The 21,086-nt window shown below is 43.6% G+C and overlaps 1 protein-coding gene across 1 annotated transcript in view; it reads right to left on the reverse strand.

The window, feature by feature from the left end:
• Positions 1-21,086, reverse strand: part of LOC311098783 (brefeldin A-inhibited guanine nucleotide-exchange protein 1-like) — a 37,011-nt gene that overhangs the window by 5,457 nt on the left and 10,468 nt on the right. Inside the window, exons 6-28 of the mRNA XM_084139348.1 lie at positions 19,635-19,763; positions 19,151-19,307; positions 9,133-9,249; positions 8,715-8,917; positions 8,294-8,427; positions 7,723-7,957; positions 7,434-7,533; positions 6,727-6,866; positions 6,533-6,641; positions 5,739-5,943; positions 5,429-5,540; positions 5,001-5,206; positions 4,793-4,877; positions 4,518-4,683; positions 4,191-4,342; positions 2,849-3,136; positions 2,434-2,584; positions 2,012-2,102; positions 1,799-1,839; positions 1,239-1,408; positions 940-1,091; positions 464-636; positions 100-260 (exon numbers count right to left, since the gene is read on the reverse strand). Coding sequence (XP_083995474.1) covers positions 100-260; positions 464-636; positions 940-1,091; positions 1,239-1,408; positions 1,799-1,839; positions 2,012-2,102; positions 2,434-2,584; positions 2,849-3,136; positions 4,191-4,342; positions 4,518-4,683; positions 4,793-4,877; positions 5,001-5,206; positions 5,429-5,540; positions 5,739-5,943; positions 6,533-6,641; positions 6,727-6,866; positions 7,434-7,533; positions 7,723-7,957; positions 8,294-8,427; positions 8,715-8,917; positions 9,133-9,249; positions 19,151-19,307; positions 19,635-19,763 — 3,477 coding nt within the window. The remainder of the gene's footprint in view (positions 1-99; positions 261-463; positions 637-939; positions 1,092-1,238; positions 1,409-1,798; positions 1,840-2,011; positions 2,103-2,433; positions 2,585-2,848; positions 3,137-4,190; positions 4,343-4,517; positions 4,684-4,792; positions 4,878-5,000; positions 5,207-5,428; positions 5,541-5,738; positions 5,944-6,532; positions 6,642-6,726; positions 6,867-7,433; positions 7,534-7,722; positions 7,958-8,293; positions 8,428-8,714; positions 8,918-9,132; positions 9,250-19,150; positions 19,308-19,634; positions 19,764-21,086) is intronic.

A 21,086-nucleotide genomic window follows, 5' to 3' on the forward strand; every position in this document is an offset into this window, starting at 1 on the left:
AGAGTTTAATACATTATTTAGAACTTCTGCCCTAGTATTTCACATCCTAGTATTATCTCTGAATAGGCTACTTCAACTCCTTTGCTATATAGTGCTCACCTGTGGCCTCTCAGACACATATTTGGCACAGTGGCGTATGAGGCGGATGGACTCCATACTGGTGTCTGGGAAGGAGGCGTTACAGGCAAACTCAGACAGACACTTCACAGCATCCTGGAAGGAATCAATGGTGGCCGGGAAGTGCTTCTCAAATACATTCGCTGAGAACACAATTTAAAAGAAATGACAAAATATACTTAAAAATATATCTATAAAAAGGACAATGTAATAAATAAGTGTTCGAGGTTTCTGTTTTTTAGTTTCTCTTTGTACTACCATCCTCTATTATTCTTAATGTTTACAGCGGTAAGTCATGTCATTGACCAAGGACTATCTAGTGTTAGTCAGATAACCCAACACTTACTGACGATGTAGCCGGTGGTCTGGAAGGCCAGCTCCACGATGCTCTCGTCCTGGTCCGAGGCAGCCAGGTGGAACACTGAGAAGATGTTCTTCCACCCCGACCGGATGTTCCCAGCCTGGGAGTTCACCATCTGAGCTATACACCTCACCACCATGTCTCGAATGGTAGGAGACCTGTAGGCAATGGCATTACAGTTTGAATAATTATTGAATCATTGTATCCTTTCAAGGTTTGAATCATTTTCCAGGTTTGAATCGTTGAATCATTTCCCAGGTTTGAATCATTTAATCATTTTGAGGTTTGAATTGTTTTCAAGGTTTGATTCACTGAATCATTTCAAGGTTTGAATAGCTGAATCGTTTCAAGGTTTGAATCGTTTTAGGCAACAAAGGATGCAATGGCGGCATTTCTTACCAGCATTGGGATTTCATTTCATGCATTATTCAGTGCAGGTTATAAAATAAAACAAAGCTGACCTGTTCTTTTTCATTATATGTTCGAAAGGCCTCAAGAAATCCTTCTGGAATCGGAAGTTGGCGAGCTCTCCTTTTTCTAAGAATTTCATAGACAGCTGCCTCAGGGAATCCACAGAAAATATAGCCACATCCTCATTGGAGTTACATCCAACCTGTACAGATACAAACACAATCTCTCAACATATACTTAAACATCAACACAAAAACAGCAGGTGAACAGCACTATAAATTCTTGCCAATTATGGATTTTTTCCCCCCAACAAATGTTTTTATCACAAAAATAATAAATAAACCAGTACCTTGTTAAAATGGTCCCCGATGACTTCCCAAATTCTGGACCACTGAAGCCTGATGCGGCCCATGTTGTAGTAGGAGATCTCCACAATCTTCTGAAGGCTAAACATGCGTGGGTGTGTTGGTGAGGCTAGCTCGTCCATTGATACAGCACACAACCACCGGACAAAATCAACTGCATAGAGTGAACAAATTCATTTCAATCTGTTATTATTCATATTCAGGCATTACATTCCGTTTCACTAGATAATTTGGAGGGTGCTTATATTTGTCCTGTTACACACAAGTGTGTAAAGCAAATATGTTTCTTGCATATCCCATCTCCCCACAGGGTGTGGGGTCATGGCCAGGGTCACCATTGTCCAGCACCCCTGGAGCAATTGGGGTTAAGTGCCTTGCTCAAGGGTACAGAAAAAGAATAAAACAATTTTCACCTTGTCGGCTCTGGGAATCGAACCAGCGACCTTTCGGTTACTGGCCCAACTCTCTAACTGAGGCTACTTGCCACACCTACACATCATTGGATAAAAATGTACAGTTATGATCAAATGTAACTGATACCAACCTATTGCATTGCCATCCAGTCTGGTAGATCCAGTAAATATTCTGAAAAAACATAAAAATATGACATTTATTCCATCTGCAATAGTGAGTGCTTTTATGGTCTTATGGGGAGGGGAGACATTATACAAAATAAAGGTTTATTGACTAATAAAACTGGAGAGAGGAAACAACATATTGAATGAATTCCATCAGAAGGCCCATTCTATCAGCCTACCTGTCAACAGCAACCACTACACTCTGGGAGCTTGTCTCTCCAATGGACTCCTGAATACTAGCTATCTGTTTACGGTCCACATTACCTCCAGCTGCAAGACAAACAATGTGTAATGAGAAAAAGGTTTCAAGCAAACCCGTTAGCCAAACAATGACACATAACACTACATTATATGTTAAGAAAATATCAAACCATGAACCATGATATGACATTACCACTAAGATAAACATTGAGATACATGTCCAACAAAACTAGCCATTGTAACAATAGCCTAAAGGGTATCTAATCCAACAGCCTGGGTGCATCCCAAAAAGCACCCTAGTATTCCCTATATTGACCAAAGCCCTATGGGGTTAGGGTGGAATAGGGAAAAGGGTGCCATTTGGAATGCAGACTATCAATGGAAAGGAGAGAGGACTGACCCAGTCCCAGGTACTCTGAGCTGTCTGAGGCCTGCTCTCTCAGGCTGGCCAGGAGGCCCCCTTTGGCCGGGACCGTCCCTGAGATGTAGCGGGCCTTCACCCCCGTCCCGATCAGCTGGGCCAGCTCCAACTGACTGATACACTTCAAGATCTGTGGAGGCCAGGAGAGAACGGAGGAGAACCTTTCAGATGGGATTTTAATGGAGGGTTACTATACTAATCATCCTTTATTTAGCTATTGAGTCAAGTTATCTCTTTTAAGATACTGGTTGGTAAAAACATTTACTGGGAGACAGAACAATGCAGACCTAAGTCATTGAGGACATTCTCTTTCATAATAACGTCCTGGTTGGTCAAAAATATTGAAATACACTGACTGTACTATGTAAGACGATAATATGTAAGAGGTGCTAACCTCATGCCAGGAGTTGCCCAGGTAGTTTCCGTCAGTGTGGGCGACGGTGATGAGGGTCTTAATGGTGTCAATGTTCTTTTGTTTCATCTCAGAGATACCAGAGCTGGCTGTGAGCAGGGTAAAGCGTGCCAGGGCCTGCACGTATGCATCACGTTCCAGTTGGATGGTGAAGATGCAGGCTATCCTGATAGCACAGCGGATCCCCTCCAAACACAGAGAGGCCACCTCAGTGTCATCACAGTCCTGTAGACCCACACTGAACGCTGCTAAGAACGGGGTCCATGCCAACTGGGGAAAACACACACAAGGTCAGTACAAAAATAAGGATTTATTTGGATTTCCAGACCAAGGATGTTGGTGCAAGAAATATCAAAAGATTACACATTTTTACACTCAAATTGAGTTATGTGTAATACCATCTTAGAATTGGTATTCTGCATTTGGTTCCAGCATCAACTACAATCCCATCTGATACTGAAGGGAATGCATTACTACTGTGAGTAATGGTGACGTAACAGTGGTGGGATTGTCGTACCTTGGTCTGGACATTGGTCTGACCATATAAATAGAATGAGTTTCATTCGAATTCTTATCCTAACGGTCATTTATTCTAATTATATGGGTCTGACGTGGTCTAGGCGGGTTACCTTTAACATGGGTCTGACCGTAGAATAGAATGAGTTGCATTCTAATTATATTCGTCTGACGTAGTCTAGGTGACTTACCTTGAACATAGGTTTTACCATAAAAATAAAAGGAGTGGTATTTTTTGTAATTATATATTTTGTAAGTATTATTCTAATTCTATGGGTCTGATGTGGTGTAGGTGGGTTACCTTGAACATGGGTCTGATGTGGTCTAGGTGGGTTACCTTGAACATGGGTCTAATGTGGTCTAGGTGGGTATACCTTGAACATGGGTCTGATGTGGTCTAGGTTGGTTACCTTGAACATGGGTCTAACGTGGTCTAGGTGGGTTACCTTGAACATGGGTCTAACGTGGTCTAGGTGGGTTACCTTGAACATGGGTCTAATGTGGTCTAGGTGGGTATACCTTGAACATGTGTCTGATGTGGTCTAGGTTGGTTACCTTGAACATGGGTCTAATGTGGTCTAGGTGGGTTACCTTGAACATGGGTCTGATGTGGTCTAGGTGGGTTACCTTGAACATGGGTATAATGTGGTCTAGGTGGGTATACCTTGAACATGGGTCTGATGTGGTCTAGGTTGGTTACCTTGAACATGGGTCTGACGTGGTCTAGGTTGGTTACCTTGAACATGGGTCTGACGTGGTCTAGGTGTGTTACCTTGAACATGGGTCTGATGTGGTCTAGGTGGGTTACCTTGAACATGGGTCTGACGTGGTCTAGGTGGGTGGCGCTGGTGAAGGGAGCCTGGACATGGCTGACTGCCTCCATCAGGGCCTTGGCTGTCTTAGCCATCTGCTCCATCTCTACGTTATACAGCAGACGCCTTTGCTTCTCATTGGCCACACCTTGGGACAAAACAGACAGACACTTAGTGAGCATGCTCTCACACACAAACACACACCTACTGTACACAGTGTCAACACCTAACCACACAATACAATATGTTGATGCCATCACTGTGGCTCAGAGGACAGACTAGCTTTTAGTCCATATAGTGTGCTTGTTTCATTCTTGACTTGCTTTGTTTGCTGGATTTGAGGGTGATTTTCTTTGTTTCATTCATGGCTATTTTCTTCCCTGCGATTTCATCGTAAATGGCTGACAGGTACTCCTCAGGTAAATCTTTGCTGTCGTTGATTCCTCGGTTCATCTTGATGTATTGCTCTTTAGTCATTTTATTCTTCACCTGGGAGGGGGGGAAAAAAGTCCCAAAGAATTTAGGTCACAGAAAAATGACCTCTCTTAATCAATAAGCACTCATAAAAAGGTAAATAAGCCGTGTCTGAGTGACTTACTTGTGGACTGTGAAGGTCTGTTGTCAGCATAATGATTGAATAAGCCAGGACGTAGGCCGTATCTGCACTAGCAAACTCAGTTTGCCTGAAGGATTAGAAAAAGCCCAATGTCATAACATCTAATATGCAATAACATAACTACCAACATCATCCATTAACCCATACCATGGAGTCTGTCTACTGACATGGAAACCAGAGAGAGACTCACCCTTGGTTACATTCTAAATATCTGGCCGCAAATTTCTCCATGAGTCGATCGATCTTCTGGGCCTCTCCAGGCAGACGGAAGCCCTCCAGGAACAGACGCAGAGCCGAGACAAAGTCCTTGCCTTGGAAATCCATCTGGTCTACGTAGGCGTACATCACCTCTTTATTAATGCGCTCGTTATCCCCGATGAACTCACCCACCTGAGTCTGAAAAGCAAAGTCCATACAGAGGCACTTCAATATACACAAACAATGAAAATACAGTGTATATTCAATATATTTGTGGACAACAAAAGTGAGAACAACAAAAGTTTAATATTTAACACAGAAAAATATCTTAAGGCTTAATCCGTGTCTGGTAAACTGCTCCCTCAAGGATACCAGGCAGTGAATCCCATTGCATGTTATGTAGTTTCAGCAGGTCCTTACAGAATCTAGCCTCTCCTCCTGATGCAGAAACTGAGCTAGGTCCTCCGGCGTGGTACCCAGCATGCCTTGCTCCTGTAGATACTGGATGCCCCTCTTTGGCTTCTTGTTGAACCTGCACAGGAAGAGAGAGAGGGGGACATTTCACATCTGTATGACACAGGCAAGTTTGAGAGTATAAATCCTGCTCAGTCACTTATCATCGGCTGAGCAGATTGACTGATCTACAAATCATAATGATTAGTTATTAAGGATGCAAGGTGATTTATAGATCAGACCCTGTGAAATTACTTCCAGTCTCCCACACACTTACAGGTCGATGCCTTGCTCGATGATCTCTTTCTGCTGCTTGAGGACCTCGAACTGCTCTGCGTTGTCAGTTCCTGATATGAGGGTGCTGTAGGAGCCGATGCCTGAGGAGGTGGTGGAGTCCAGGGAGTTGAGGCTGCCGTAGCGGTTGATACTCTCTGGGGGCTTGGTGCTCTCACTGGGCTCCTGCTCTACTGGCTTTTCCTGACCTACAGAGGCGAGGGGTGGCACGTAGGGACATCCCATAATATCAATAATTACCCTTCCCTTTATAAAACACTGTCAGAGGTCTCAGGGGCTCCCTACTAGGTCTCCTGCTGTAAGCCTGAACACCACTAGTGTTCACAGCAGGTTAACAAACACAGGACCACACAACAAACTGAAGGGTAGCTACAGCCTAACTCTAACGCAGGGGGATTTCTGCTAAAACTGATAGTCAAGATCAACCTCAGGCTCTAACTAACTGAAACCATGGGTTTCTAAGTCTAGGAATACATTTGATGATTTACCTGCTCTCCCTTAGAACAACAAAGAAAGAGAGGAAAGCAGATCCAGATCAGTGATGGAACATGTCATGATAAACACAAATATAATTGAGTGTGAGCTGAAGAGAGATCTCAGATGTGTAGTTAGAGATATGGGTGGAAGCAAGGCCGTCGCATCTCAGTGGGTTTGTGTGTAATGAAAGAAGTCCCAAGTCTACTGCAGTGGTTCTGGTTATGAATGAGGGTGACTTGGTCTCAGGGGAAACGTAGTGGCTCTTATTCAACAGTAGGTAGTATGTAAGTGGGATTTTACCTAGACTGGTCTGAGAGTTGGGGTTCACATACTGATCATTGCTCCATTCCACCATACACTTGAGGAGGGACACTAGACACTCCAGACCCTTTTTCCTCAAACTCAGCTCCTACAACAAATAAACACATTTAAATGGTCACACAACAGGAAAGGAGATGTATGGAAGATGAATGTCCATTGGAAGCATCTTTTACCTGAGCAGGTGTGGTGCCAAGCTCATGCCCCACTCTGCCCTGTGCTATCTTAGATAGGTAATTGACCAGCCTCTCAAATATATTAGCAGCATTCAGGTCACAGTCGTAGTTGACATAGATATCCACCACACTCTGGGCGTCTGTGAGGAGAGAGAAGACAGAGGTGAGTGTCTGTCTGTCAAAGCCTCAGTAGTGTGAGGTGGTATCATACCTGGAGGAGACAGAACACCAGAGAGAAAGGAATACTTCCGTTACCTCGCTATCCAACCAAGGTACATGAACAGAGAAGCAAACTGAGGTGAAGAGGTGATTCAGCAACTTTTGGAGGACAATGCAACTTCATAAAAACATTTTTTTATTTGTAAGACCAACGTGTTTCAACCCTTAGCCTTCATCAGGGTTTTACAGATAGACAAATCCTCTGTAGTGAGAAGTTCAGTAGACAGACACTAACCTGCACAGTAGACAGACACTAACCTGCACAGTAGACAGACACTAACCTGCACAGTAGACAGACACTAACCTGCACAGTAGACAGACACTAACCTGCACAGTAGACAGACACTAACCTGCACAGTAGACAGACACTAACCTGCACAGTAGACAGACACTAACCTGCACAGTAGACAGACACTAACCTGCACAGTAGACAGACACTAACCTGCACAGTAGACAGACACTAACCTGCACAGTAGACAGACACTAACCTGCACAGATCCTGGTGAGACTCTGGATCACCATCCATTTATGATCATAGGAGCTGGTGGACGTCTCCAGGATGTAGAGGAAGATCTCCTTGAAAAACACCTGAGGGAAAAGTTTAAAAAAAACTCCTTACACTCAGTGATAAAACTCCACCAAATCCTGTATAAATAATTTTGTAAAGAGTTTATTACACAGTATTTACAAAGGCATTCAAACAAAACGCACTAATGAAACTAAATCTTGTTGTGTTATTATTCATTCAAAATGAAGAGAGCCAAACAGTTACAGTACCTCGATTTGCATCTTGAGGTGGGTCTTGAAGTGGGACAGGAGGGTGAGGAAGATGGAGAGCGAGAGCTCGAAGACCTCGGGGACCGAGGAGACTCCGTTCTTGGACAGCGCCACACACAGGTACTGCTTGATGGCGTTGATGAACATCTCGTTGGTCTTGAAGATGGGCCCCGCGTTCTGCAGGATGGACAGCAGCAGTTGGAGGGACAGCACCTTGGAGCGCAGCTCGTGAGATCTACAGAGACAAAGTTTACTTGACGCATCCAAATGCCTTATTATGCATTTTAAGACTTGTCATGAGCATATATGACATCTTTATAATGTCATACAATCATCTTATATTGATCTGGACTAACAGACAGTGAGACAGTTGACAATGTTATGCACAGACTTAACATATTATAAGCCTTAGCCATAATAAAGGTTCAATACATGCTTATAACAACTTATAAAGCATTATACCCACGCCCTTTAAGAAAAGGGTTACCAAGAGGTTCAATCACACAGTCAATTCCTATGGCCATCTATTCGTACAGTAACTAAGTGTGACAGAATATCAAGGAGAATTTACTTAGGATCAGGGGGTCCATCAGACAGTGGCTTCATAGAGAGTTTGCAGAGGGAGCGAAACACTAAGAAGGCATCCTTCTGGAGGATATGGGAGAACTTAGCAACAGGGGAGGAACCACTCGTAGCTCCAGATTCCTAGAAAAGGAAATGCACACACTTATCTTATATTAGCACGCCATATCAGATGTTTTCATATACACATATGTACATGAATACGCCAAATCAGATGCCACTCAAATACTTCGATTTATCAACTAATCTGTTAATACTCGATAGACAGTATCTGAATCCTTATTACCTATTTAGTGCACTACTTTTGACCAGGGCCCATAGGGCAATGGCCATAGCCTATATAGGGAATAAGGTGCCATTTGGGAAGCTGTCAATGGCATTCTATGTAGGGGAGCAGTGTGGGTGGGCACCTGAGTGTCGTTGGACGAGACAGAGAGCCTGTCGTCCGTCAGTGAGGGGGTGAAGCCAGTAGATATGGGCGTGCCAGGGATACCGTTGGCATGGACGTTCTCTGTGTCGCTGCCCAGCCCCTCCTCCTCCTCCTCCTCCACCACCACCGGGACTGGCGTATCATCTGCACACTCTGTAGCGCTGCACACACTCTCCCTACATTCTACACACACACAGGGACATCAGCTAAAACAGAGTATAGGATCGTCTCAGAAAACATAACAGTGGGGCTAAAAATGAATTAGAACGTAAGATCATTTCTATTTCATTCTAGTGCAATGTGAACAACCTTCAAGGCACTACAGTGAGTCCAATGTTCTACAGACAAGACAAGACATACTATATAGGAGTATAAAAGGTAAGAAAATGGTGTGTTACCTCCAATAACTGTATTGACAACTTCCTGCAGCATGGTCTGGACCATCTCTTGAGCTTGCTCCTCATAGTTGACTGGTTCTTCCTCTACAACCCCTTCAGCATCTTGCTGGAACAAACCTAGAGAGATTCAAATACATTTTACATTTTAGTCATTTAGCAGACGCTCTTATCCAGAGCGACTTACAGTTAGTGAGTGCATACATTTTCATACTATGTGCATACATAAATACAATTTACCATGCTTTCCTATGGTGACATTGAAGTCAGAATTACACAGAGGGAGCTGCTATGCAATTAACCAATGCACATAACTCCTTTGTGAAACCTTCCATTTAATGTATCCCTCCACTATGTGTACAAAACATATTAAACTGCAAAGGTCTCGGAGGACCATTTCATTATGAATCCCAATAAAGGACCTCTGCCTTGTAGAGTTTAACTGCCTCTGGTCAGGCCAAGGAGTCTAGAATGGACGCCATATTCAGACATTAGTAGTAGCCTTGGCTTGTCTCCTGTTTCTGTAGCGTGAGGCGGCTTGATGTACATCAACGGACAGAACGCTAGTCTATCGCACGGCCTTACCCCCAATCCATCTCCTTAATGTTGAGTGCCAAGAAAGAGATACATCGGGGTCCCATTTTTACAGTCTTTGTTATGACTCGGCCGAGGATTGAACACCCAACCTTGCAATCTCAGGGTGGCCACTCTAACCACAAGGCCACTGAGTTGGTCATAAACATAAACTCAGCAAAAAAAGAAACGTCCTCTCACTGTCAACTGCGTTTATTTTCAGCAAACTTAACATGTGTAAATATTTGTATGATCATAACAAGATTCAACAACTGAGACATAAACTGAACAAGTTCCACAGACATGTGACTAACATAAATTGAATTATGTGTCCCTGAACAAAGGGGGGGCCAAAATAAAAAGTAACAGTCAGTATCTGGTGTGGCCACCAGCTTCCTTAAGTACTGCAGTCCATCTCCTCTTCATGGACTGCACCAGATTTGCCAGTTCTTGCTGTGAGATGTTACCCCACTCTTCCACCAAGGCACCTGCAAGTTCCCGGACATTTCTGGGGGGAATGGCCCTAGCCCTCACCCTCCGATCCAACAGGTCCCAGACGTGCTCAAGATCCGGGCTCTTCGCTGGCCATGGCAGAACACTGACATTCCTGTCTTGCAGGAGGTCACGCACAGAAAGAGCAGTATGGCTGGTGGCATTGTCATGCTGGAGGATCATGTCAGGATGAGCCTGCAGGAAGGGTACCACATGAGGGAGGAGGATGTCTTCCCTGTAACGCACAGCGTTGAGATTGCCTGCAATGACAACAAGCTCAGTCCGATGATGCTGTGACACACCACCCCAGACCATGACAGACCCTCCACCTCCAAATCGATCCCGCTCCAGAGTACAGGCCTCGGTGTAACGCACATTCCTTCGACGACAAACGCGAATCCGACCATCACCCCTGGTGAGACAAAACGGCAATTGCTCAGTGAAGAGCACTTTTTGCCAGTCCTGTCTGGTCCAGTGACGGTGGGTTTGTGCCCATTGGCCTACAAGCCCACAGTCCAGCCTCTCTCAGCCTATTGCGGACAGTCTGAGCACTGATGGAGGGATTGTGCGTTCCTGGTGTAACTCGGGCAGTTGTTGTTGCCATCCTGTACCTGTCCCGCAGGTGTGATGTTCGGATGTACCGATCCTGTGCAGGTGTTGTTACACGTGGTCTGCCACTGCGAGGACGATCAGCTGTCCGTCCTGTCTCCCTGTAGCTCTGTCTTAGGCGTCTCACAGTACGGACATTGCAATTTATTGCCCTGGCCACATCTGCAGTCCTCATGCCTCCTTGCAGCATGCATAAGGCACGTTCACGCAGATGAGCAGGGACCCTGGGCATCTTTCTTTTGGTGTTTCTCAGAGGCTGATGAAAGGCCTCTTTAGTGTCCTAAGTTTTCATAACTGTGACCTTAATTGCCTACCGTCTGTAAGCTGTTAGTGTCTTAACGACCGTTCCACAGGTGCATGTTCATTAATTGTTTATGGTTCATTGAACAAGCATGGGAAACAATGAAGATCTGTGAAGTTATTTGGATTTTTACAAATTATCTTAGAAAGACAGGATCCTGAAAAAGGCTGTTTCTTTTTTTGCTGAGTTTATATACATACATACACACACACATACAGTCAAAAGTTTGGACACACCTACTCATTCCAGGGTTTTTCTTTATTTTTACTATTTTCTACATTGTAGAATAATAGTGAAGACGTCAAAACTATGAAATAACACATATGGAATCATGTAGTAACAAAATAAGTGTTAAACAAATCAAAATATATTGTATATATGAGATTCTTCAAAGTAGCCATCCTTTGCCTTGATGACAACTTTGCACACTCTTGGCATTCTCTCAACCAGATTCATGAGGTAGTCACCTGGAATGCATTTCAATTAACAGGTGTGCCTACTTAAAATTTCATTTGTGGAATTTATTTCCTTCTTAATGCGTTTGAGCCAATCAGTTGTGTTGTGACAAGGTAGGGGTGGTATACAGAAGATAGCCCTATTTGGTAAAAGACCAAGTCCATATTATGGCAAGAACAGCTCAAATAAGCAAAGAAATACGACAGTCCATCATTACTTTAAGACATGAAGGTCAGTCAATACGGAACATTACAAGAACTTTGAAAGTTTCTTCAAGTGCAGTCGTAAAAACCATCAAGCGCTATTATGAAACTGGCTCTCATGAGGACCACACACAGGAAAGGAAGACCCAGAGTTACCATTAGAGTTAACTACACCTCAGATTGCAGCCTAAACGCTTCACAGAGTTCAAGTAACAGACAAATCAACTATTCAGAAGAGACAGCGTGAATCAGGCCTTCATGGTCGAATTGCTACAAAGAAACCACTACTAAAGGACACCAATAATAAGAAGAGACTTGCTTGGGCCAAAGAAACACGAGCAATGGACATTAGACCGGTGGAAATATGTTCTTTGGTCTGATGAGTCCAAATTTGAGATTTTTGGTTCCAACCACTGTGTCTTTGTGAGACGCAGAGTAGGTGAACGGATGATCTCTGCATGTGTGGTTCCCACCGTGAAGCATGGAGGAGGTGGTGTGATGGTGTGGGGGTGCTTTGCTGGTGACACTGTCAGTGGTGATTTATTTAGAATTCAAGGCACACTTAACCAGCATGGCTACCACAGCATTCTGCAGCGATACACCATCCCATCTGGTTTGCGCTTAGTGGGAATATCATTTGTTTTTCAACAGGACAATGACCCAAAACACACCTCCAGGCTGTGTAAGGGCTATTTGACCAAGAAGGAGAGTGCTGGATTGCTGCATCCGATAACCTGACCTCCACAATCACCTGACCTCAACCCAATTGAGATGGTCTGGGATGAGTTGGACCGCAGAGTGAAGGAAAAGCAGCCAACAAGTGCTCAGCATATGTGGGAACTCCTTCAAGACCGCTGGAAAAGCATTCCTCATGAAGCTGGTTGAGAGAATGCCAAGAGTGTGCAAAGCTGTCATCAAGGCAAAGGGTGGCTACTTTGAAGAATCTCAAATGATTCCATATGTGTTAATTTCATAGTTTTGATGTCTTCACTATTATTCTACAATGTAGAAAATAGGAAAAATAGAAAAACCCTGGAATGAGTAGGTGTGTCCAAACTTTTGACTGGTACTATATATTTATATATATACACACACACAGTGGGGAAAAAAAGTATTTAGTCAGCCACCAATTGTGCAAGTTCTCCCACTTAAAAAGATGAGAGAGGCCTGTAATTTTCATCATAGGTACACGTCAACTATGACAGACAAATTGAGGAAAAAAAATCCAGAAAATCACATTGTAGGATTTTTAATGAATTTATTTGCAAATTATGGTGGAAAATAAGTATTTGGTCACCTACAAACAAGCAAGATTTCTGGCTCTCACAGACCTGTAACTTCTTCTTTAAGAGGCTCCTCTGTCCTCCACTCGTTACCTGTATTAATGGCACCTGTTTGAACTTGTTATCAGTAAAAAAGACACCTGTCATCAACCTCAAACAGTCACACTCCAAACTCCACTATGGCCAAGACCAAAGAGCTGTCAAAGGACACCAGAAACAAAATTGTAGACCTGCACCAGGCTGGGAAGACTGAATCTGCAATAGGTAAGCAGCTTGGTTTGAAGAAATCAACTGTGGGAGCAATTATTAGGAAATGGAAGACATACAAGACCACTGATAATCTCCCTCGATCTGGGGCTCCACGCAAGATCTCACCCCGTGGGGTCAAAATGATCACAAGAACGGTGAGCAAAAATCCCAGAACCACACGGGGGGACCTAGTGAATGACCTGCAGAGAGCTGGGACCAAAGTAACAAAGCCTACCATCAGTAACACACTACGCCGCCAGGGACTCAAATCCTGCAGTGCCAGACGTGTCCCCCTGCTTAAGCCAGTACATGTCCAGGCCCGTCTGATGTTTGCTAGAGTGCATTTGGATGATCCAGAAGAGGATTGGGAGAATGTCATATGGTCAGATGAAACCAAAATATAACTTTTTGGTAAAAACTCAACTCGTCGTGTTTGGAGGACAAAGAATGCTGAGTTGCATCCAAAGAACACCATACCTACTGTGAAGCATGGGGGTGGAAACATCATGCTTTGGGGCTGTTTATCTGCAAAGGGACCAGGACGACTGATCCGTGTAAAGGAAAGAATGAATGGGGCCATGTATCGTGAGATTTTGAGTGAAAACCTCCTTCCATCAGCAAGGGCATTGAAGATGAAACGTGGCTGGGTCTTTCAGCATGACAATGATCCCAAACACACCGCCCGGGCAACGAAGGAGTGGCTTCGTAAGAAGCATTTCAAGGTCCTGGAGTGGCCTAGCCAGTCTCCAGATCTCAACCCCATAGAAAATCTTTGGAGGGAGTTGAAAGTCCGTGTTGCCCAGCGACAGCCCCAAAACATCACTGCTCTAGAGGAGATCTGCATGGAGGAATGGGCCAAAATACCAGCAACAGTGTGTGAAAACCTTGTGAAGACTTACAGAAAACGTTTGACCTGTGTCATTGCCAACAAAGGGTATACAGTGGGGGAAAAAAGTATTTAGTCAGCCACCAATTGTGCAAGTTCTCCCACTTAAAAAGATAAGAGAGTCCTGTAATTTTCATCATAGGAACACGTCAACTATGACAGACAAAATGAGAAAAAAAAATCCAGAAAATCATATTGTAGGATTTTTTATGAATTTATTTGCAAATTATGGTGGAAAATAAGTATTTGGTCAATAACAAAAGTTTCTCAATACTTTGTTATATACCCTTTGTTGGCAATGACACAGGTCAAACGTTTTCTGTAAGTCTTCACAAGGTTTTCACACACTGTTGCTGGTATTTTGGCCCATTCCTCCATGCAGATCTCCTCTAGAGCAGTGATGTTTTGGGGCTGTCGCTGGGCAACACGGACTTTCAACTCCCTCCAAAGATTTTCTATGGGGTTGAGATCTGGAGACTGGCTAGGCCACTCCAGGACCTTGAAATGCTTCTTACGAAGCCACTCCTTCGTTGCCCGGGCGGTGTGTTTGGGATCATTGTCATGCTGAAAGACCCAGCCACGTTTCATCTTCAATGCCCTTGCTGATGGAAGGAGGTTTTCACTCAAAATCTCACGATACATGGCCCCATTCATTCTTTCCTTTACACGGATCAGTCGTCCTGGTCCCTTTGCAGAAAAACAGCCCCAAAGCATGATGTTTCCACCCCCATGCTTCACAGTAGGTATGGTGTTCTTTGGATGCAACTCAGCATTCATTGTCCTCCAAACACGACGAGTTGAGTGTTTACCAAAAAGTTATATTTTGGTTTAATCTGACCATATGACATTCTCCCAATCCTCTTCTGGATCATCCAAATGCACTCTGGCAAACTTCAGACGGGCCTGGACATGTACTGGCTTAAGCAGGGGGACATGTCTGCACTGCAGGATTTGAGTCCCTGGTGGCGTAGTGTGTTACTGATGGTAGGCTTTGTTACTTTGGTCCCAGCTCTCTGCAGGTCATTCACTAGGTCCCCCCATGTGGTTCTGGGATTTTTACTCACCGTTCTTGTGATCATTTTGACCCCACGGGGTGAGATCTTGCGTGGAGCCCCAGATCGAGGGAGATTATCAGTGGTCTTGTATGTCTTCCATTTCCTAATAATTGCTCCCACAGTTGATTTCTTCAAACCAAGCTGCTTACCTATTGCAGATTCAGTCTTCCCAGCCTGGTTTAGGTCTACAATTTTGTTTCTGGTGTCCTTTGACAGCTCTTTGGTCTTGGCCATAGTGGAGTTTGGAGTGTGACTGTTTGAGGTTGTGGACAGGTGTCTTTTATACTGATAACAAGTTCAAACAGGTGCCATTAATACAGGTAACGAGTGGAGGACAGAGGAGCCTCTTAAAGAAGAAGTTACAGGTCTGTGAGAGCCAGAAATCTTGCTTGTTTTTAGGTGACCAAATACTTATTTTCCACCATAATTTGCAAATAAATTCATAAAAAATCCTACAATGTGATTTTCTGGAGAAAAAAAATCTCAATTTGTCTGTCATAGTTGAAGTGTACCTATGATGAAAATTACAGGCCTCTCTCATATTTTTAAGTGGGAGAACTTGCACAATTGGTGGCTGACTAAATACTTTTTTTCCCCACTGTATAATACTTATTTTCCACCATAATTTGCAAATAAATTCATTAAAAATCCTACAATGTGATTCTCAGGGAAAAAAAATCTAATTTTGTCTGTCATAGTTGACGTGTACCTATGATGAAAATTACAGGCCTCTCTCATCTTTTTACAGTTTTTTACAATCACTTTGGCACTAATTTCAGAACCTTGACGTCATTTTTCAAAACTCTAGACACAAAACTCAAAACGGTCATCACTTGTAACACAGGTTGTCCAATGTTCAAAACATTGCATTATGCATTCATATCTTTAAAGAAATCTTGCACTTGCACAATCATTGGTTCAAAAAACAAATGTATTGTGAAATACCAATGAAACGTTAATTTAGATCACCCACACACAAGCAACCGATAGTTTCACTGTGTCATTGTTCGTACAATCATTAAATATTGTAGTACAAAATAGGTGATACATGTTTCATTATGGTACTACATGTAAATACATCCCTGTAAAAGTACTGCTGTAGTAGAGAGAATACTACAGACACAGTGGAATCATTGAACAAAATCTGAAATATGTTGATGAAAAACGATACAGTACTGTAAAACATCAAATGCAGTGTTCCTCAACTTGCTTGCTTGTCCTGTAAAAAGCAAAACATAGGAGTGATTACTGTACTTCTACATTTTCATCAACTCTGTCTTGTGGATTTGGCCACAGGTTCTCATCTACATCACAATGGATGTTTTCATTAGCCAAACATCTTGGAAAAAACCTTCGGGCATGGCGAATCCAGGCCTGACACTGGTCTGCCGTGATGTCATTGCATGTGTCATCCATGGCCTGGAGAAAAGTGACTTGTTCATGAGGGCGCCTATCATAAACCTTCCATCTCCATGTGGAGAAAAATTCCTCAATCGGGTTAAGGAAAGGAGAGTATGGGGGTAAATACAGGGTGGTAAATTGTGCATGGGCCTGAAACCATGCTTGCTCGGATTTCATTGGACACTCTTTGCTGTTGCTGCCGCTGTCTTGGTCCGTGGCCTTGTCCTCTACCACGTTCCCCCACACCTCTCAAACGAGGCCCACGACCACCTCTCAGAAGGGGTGCTTGTCCCCTGCCATTCCTTTGACCAACACGTCTTCCTCCCACCACTGCATGACCTCTATTGTGACCTGGATCACCTGCCGGCTCCATGTTACAGTACGTATCGCTATGTTGTTGCAAGTGGATCCCAATCAATTCTTTATATACTCGTTCCATAATGTGAACTCAATCATCAGTAACAAGTTGGCCGAATTGGACAAGCAATTACAAGGGCCTTCATCCATACAGTGCAGTACTGTCAATACTGTAAATAGTCTGAAAAGATGGTACATGGGACCATAGAAACGGTGTCTGATAAAGAATGATGATGAAATATTACATCCATAGATAATGTAGTCTAATTGGTTCATGCTCCACGCTAATTGGTGACAATGAATCTCGTTATCTTGAAACTTTCATGATCTAAACATGGAATATTGTTTGTCTGTTTCCATACAACTATGCATTAAGAGTAATGCAACAGTTACTTATCATTTTGAGCAGTTGTATCAATTGATAGTTGGATAATTGTAATGAAATGAATAGACACTCATCTGAAATGTAATGTGTGAATTGCCTTTTGAAATAGTAGTACTTTGATGTTAAGTTGTGTCATATTGAACAGGTGATTTTTGTTAAATGAACAAATGATCTTAGTTCTATGTGTATTGTATCCAAGCAATTGAAAAAAGTGTTAGAGTTTTGAAAAATGTGCATTTTGATAATTGGTTGTGAGTTTTGTGTCTAGAGTTTTGAAAAATGACGTCAAGGTTCTGAAATTAGTGCCAAAGTGATTGTAAAAAACTGTAGGTGGGAGAACTTGCACAATTGGTGGCTGAGTAAATACTTTTTTTCCCCACTGTGTATATATATATATATATATATATATATATATATATACACACACACACACACTGAGTGTACAATACATTATGAACACATTCCTAATATCGAGTTGCACCCCCCCCCCCCCCCTTTTGCCCTCAGAACAACCTCAATTTGTCAGGGCATGGACTCTACAAGGTGCCGAAAGCGTTCCACAGGGATGCTGGTCTATTGTAATGATGTCATGTCATAGTATCATGTGGACCAGGTTAGAGTTAGTAGATAAGTGGTTGGGTGACACAAAGTCTGCATTCCTTATGTCAAAGGAGATTACTGATGTTTACGATAGCATGATTGATGGACAGGATATACTGACTATGGGTAAAGGGTAATAACATCAAAGAAAGGGAGTGCCTATGGAGGTTTACCAGATGTATGTTAAGGAAATGGTAACCGAGGGTGTATAAGGGAGAGTGGATCTTTGTTTGAGTCAGTTCGAAATAGCAAGAGGCAAAGCTCTGTCCTTGTTGTATCGAACCCGGTACCGACTAATAAAACATTTGCATTAACTTTCTACAAAGTGTCTAAGTATATTCTTACATCCTTGATTACTTGATATCCGAGAAACTCATCATAACACCCATGTTGACGCCAATGCTTCCCACAGTTGTGCCAAGTTGGCTGGATGTCCTTTGGGTGGTGGACCATTCTTGATACACACAGGAAACTGATGAGCGTGAAAAACCCAGTAGCGTTGGAGTTGACACAAACCAGTGCGCCTGGCACCTACTACCATACCCCGTTCAAAGGCACTTAAATCTTTCGTCTTGCCCATTCACCCTCTGAATGGCACACATACAAAATCCATGTTTCAATTGTCTCAAGGCTTAAAAATTCTTCTTTACCCGGTCTCCTCCCCTTCATCTACACTGATTGAAGTGGCATCAATAAGGGATTATAGCTTTCACCTGGATTCACCTGGTCAGTCTATGTCATGGAAAGGGCATGTTTTGTAGACTCAGTGTATATTTATACATTGCCTATTCTTAATTTAGTGCACTACTTCTGACTAGGGCCCATATGGCTCTGGTCAAAAGTAGTGCACTATAAAGGGAATAGGGTGCCATTTGGGACGTAGCCCTTGACTTCTGATGGAAGTTTTATTACCTCCTTCCCTCCATTTAAGAGCTCTATTAACATGGCAGACCTCTCTCTCTCAGCAGAGAATAGGAATACTAATTCACACACATGGATTTTACAGACAGTGCTTGCCTAATCAAATGCAGTGACTCAGTGAAATATGGAACAATGACTTCCAGAGAGACATACAGAAGAGGACTTTTGACTATGAGTGAGAGTGAGTGAGTGAGTGTGTGAGTGAATGAGTAAGAGAGAAAGAGCGAGAGCGAGAGCGAGAGAGACTTACCCTGTGCAGCAGCTGCAGTAGCCTGGTCCGCCTCAGTCTGCTCATTTTCAGCACTGCAGAACACAGAGCCGTTTTCTGGCTCCGGGTCCTCGTGGGCGTTCTGATCAGGCACCTGGGTGGTCTCCTCCTGAGGTGGGGGTGAGGCGGTGTGCTGCTCCTGTTTAGGGGAGGCAGAGGGCTGAGGTGGGGTGGTGTGCTGCTCCTGTTTAGGGGAGGCAGAGGGCTGAGGTGGGGCGGTGTGCTGCTCCTGTTTAGGGGAGGCAGAGGGCTGAGGTGGGGCGGTGTGCTGCTCCTGTTTAGGGGAGGCAGAGGGCTGAGGTGGGGCGGTGTGCTGCTCCTGTTTAGGGGAGGCAGAGGGCTGAGGTGGGGCGGTGTGCTGCTCCTGGCTCTGTTGGGGGGAGGCAGGAGGTTTCTGGTCGGGGGAGGCAGGGGACTCAAAGTGGGGGGAGGCGGGGGCCTGTTGGTGGGGTGAAGCAGGGAGCACTTGGCGTGGCGAGGCGGGGGGGCCTTGGTGCTGGTGGGGGGATGAAGGAGGCTCCTGTTGACTGTTTGGTGACTGCTGCAGATGCTGCTGTCTCAGACGCTCCTTCTCTATCTGTCTGGCCTCCTGGAGCTGGATGCAGAGACACGGACACAGACGGAAACACAGACAGAGACAAACACAGACACACATTTCATCATAATGCCTACTTCCTAGCCCTAGATTGTACAAAACATAACCATAGGCCAAACAATTTTGGACCATGCACTGTCAAGCCAAGCACAAATACAATCACAGCACTGGGCATCATTAGAAGTTTGTCATAGTCTCAGGTATTTTGTCTTCTGCATACAGGTCAATATAAGGAAACCAATCACCATGCTGGTAGCACAGATTTCTTTTCTGAATCCAGTTCATTCAACTCATAAATGAGTATGGTTACATGCACACAATAATGCGATTATTGTGGACAGTCAGATTAATATAATAATTTGATTGAAACATTTACATACTTTGCAAGAAGAACGATTTCCCTAATAATCCGGTTTACAAAGACATCTGAAATCAGGCTACCTGATGGCACTCTGATAAATGCAGAAAATCGCCAATCAAAATAAACCTTCTACCACAGCGATCATTTTATTTTTGGGAAGCATATTTGATTCTGAGTTCGGACATAATATTTTGAATGTGAAAACTACTTTTAAGATGCATACATTCAGTTGTTCCGAACTCACTTCACTCACGCTAAAGAGGGAGGCTTGCTCGGCTGGTGCCAGCACATCCGCAGATCAAATACTGTGCACTGCTGGAACACCGATTAAGGTGCTTACATGTCTGAATAATTTGAAATATTGCAAGAAAACCAGGTGTTGTAATCGGCGTACGCTTACTTTGATTGACCTTACGACGATTAAGATAAACAGAGTAAGGTGTTTACATGACTATTGCATAATCTGCCTGCCGCCATAACCAGTTTAATATCAAATTATTAATGCGCATGTAAACGTACTCAATGATAAACACTGTTGCCTTCTTTATTTTTGACTGACATTGTGACATTATGTTTAAATGATGATACCCATCTGTTGAACTCAACTGGCTGCTGACGTCACAGCTCATAAAAGGTCAAGGCATTCAGTGCAACAATACATATACTGACAATGGAAACATACTTAAGGGAATACTATACTGTATCTTCAAAATGCAGGGGGCTTAGTCAGGGTTGGTTCCTTGGTCGGGTCGGCAGCCAGCAGATAGTTAGGCCTGCACGTTTTTACTTCAAAGAAAATCCCACTCGGCAAAGATAGCAGAGCAACGTGTCATGCCAAGATGCACACACACGCCAGAGGAGAGTTCATATCATCAGCCACTTCAACACCAAGCAGCGTAACACAACGCACTTCCCTGCTGCAAGCTTTACCTGACGCACTCGTTTTCTAGACGACCCAGACC

The sequence above is a fragment of the Coregonus lavaretus genome, assembly GCF_964263955.1.
Source record: "Coregonus lavaretus genome assembly, chromosome: 23".
In the NCBI taxonomy this organism is placed as follows: domain Eukaryota; kingdom Metazoa; phylum Chordata; class Actinopteri; order Salmoniformes; family Salmonidae; genus Coregonus; species Coregonus lavaretus.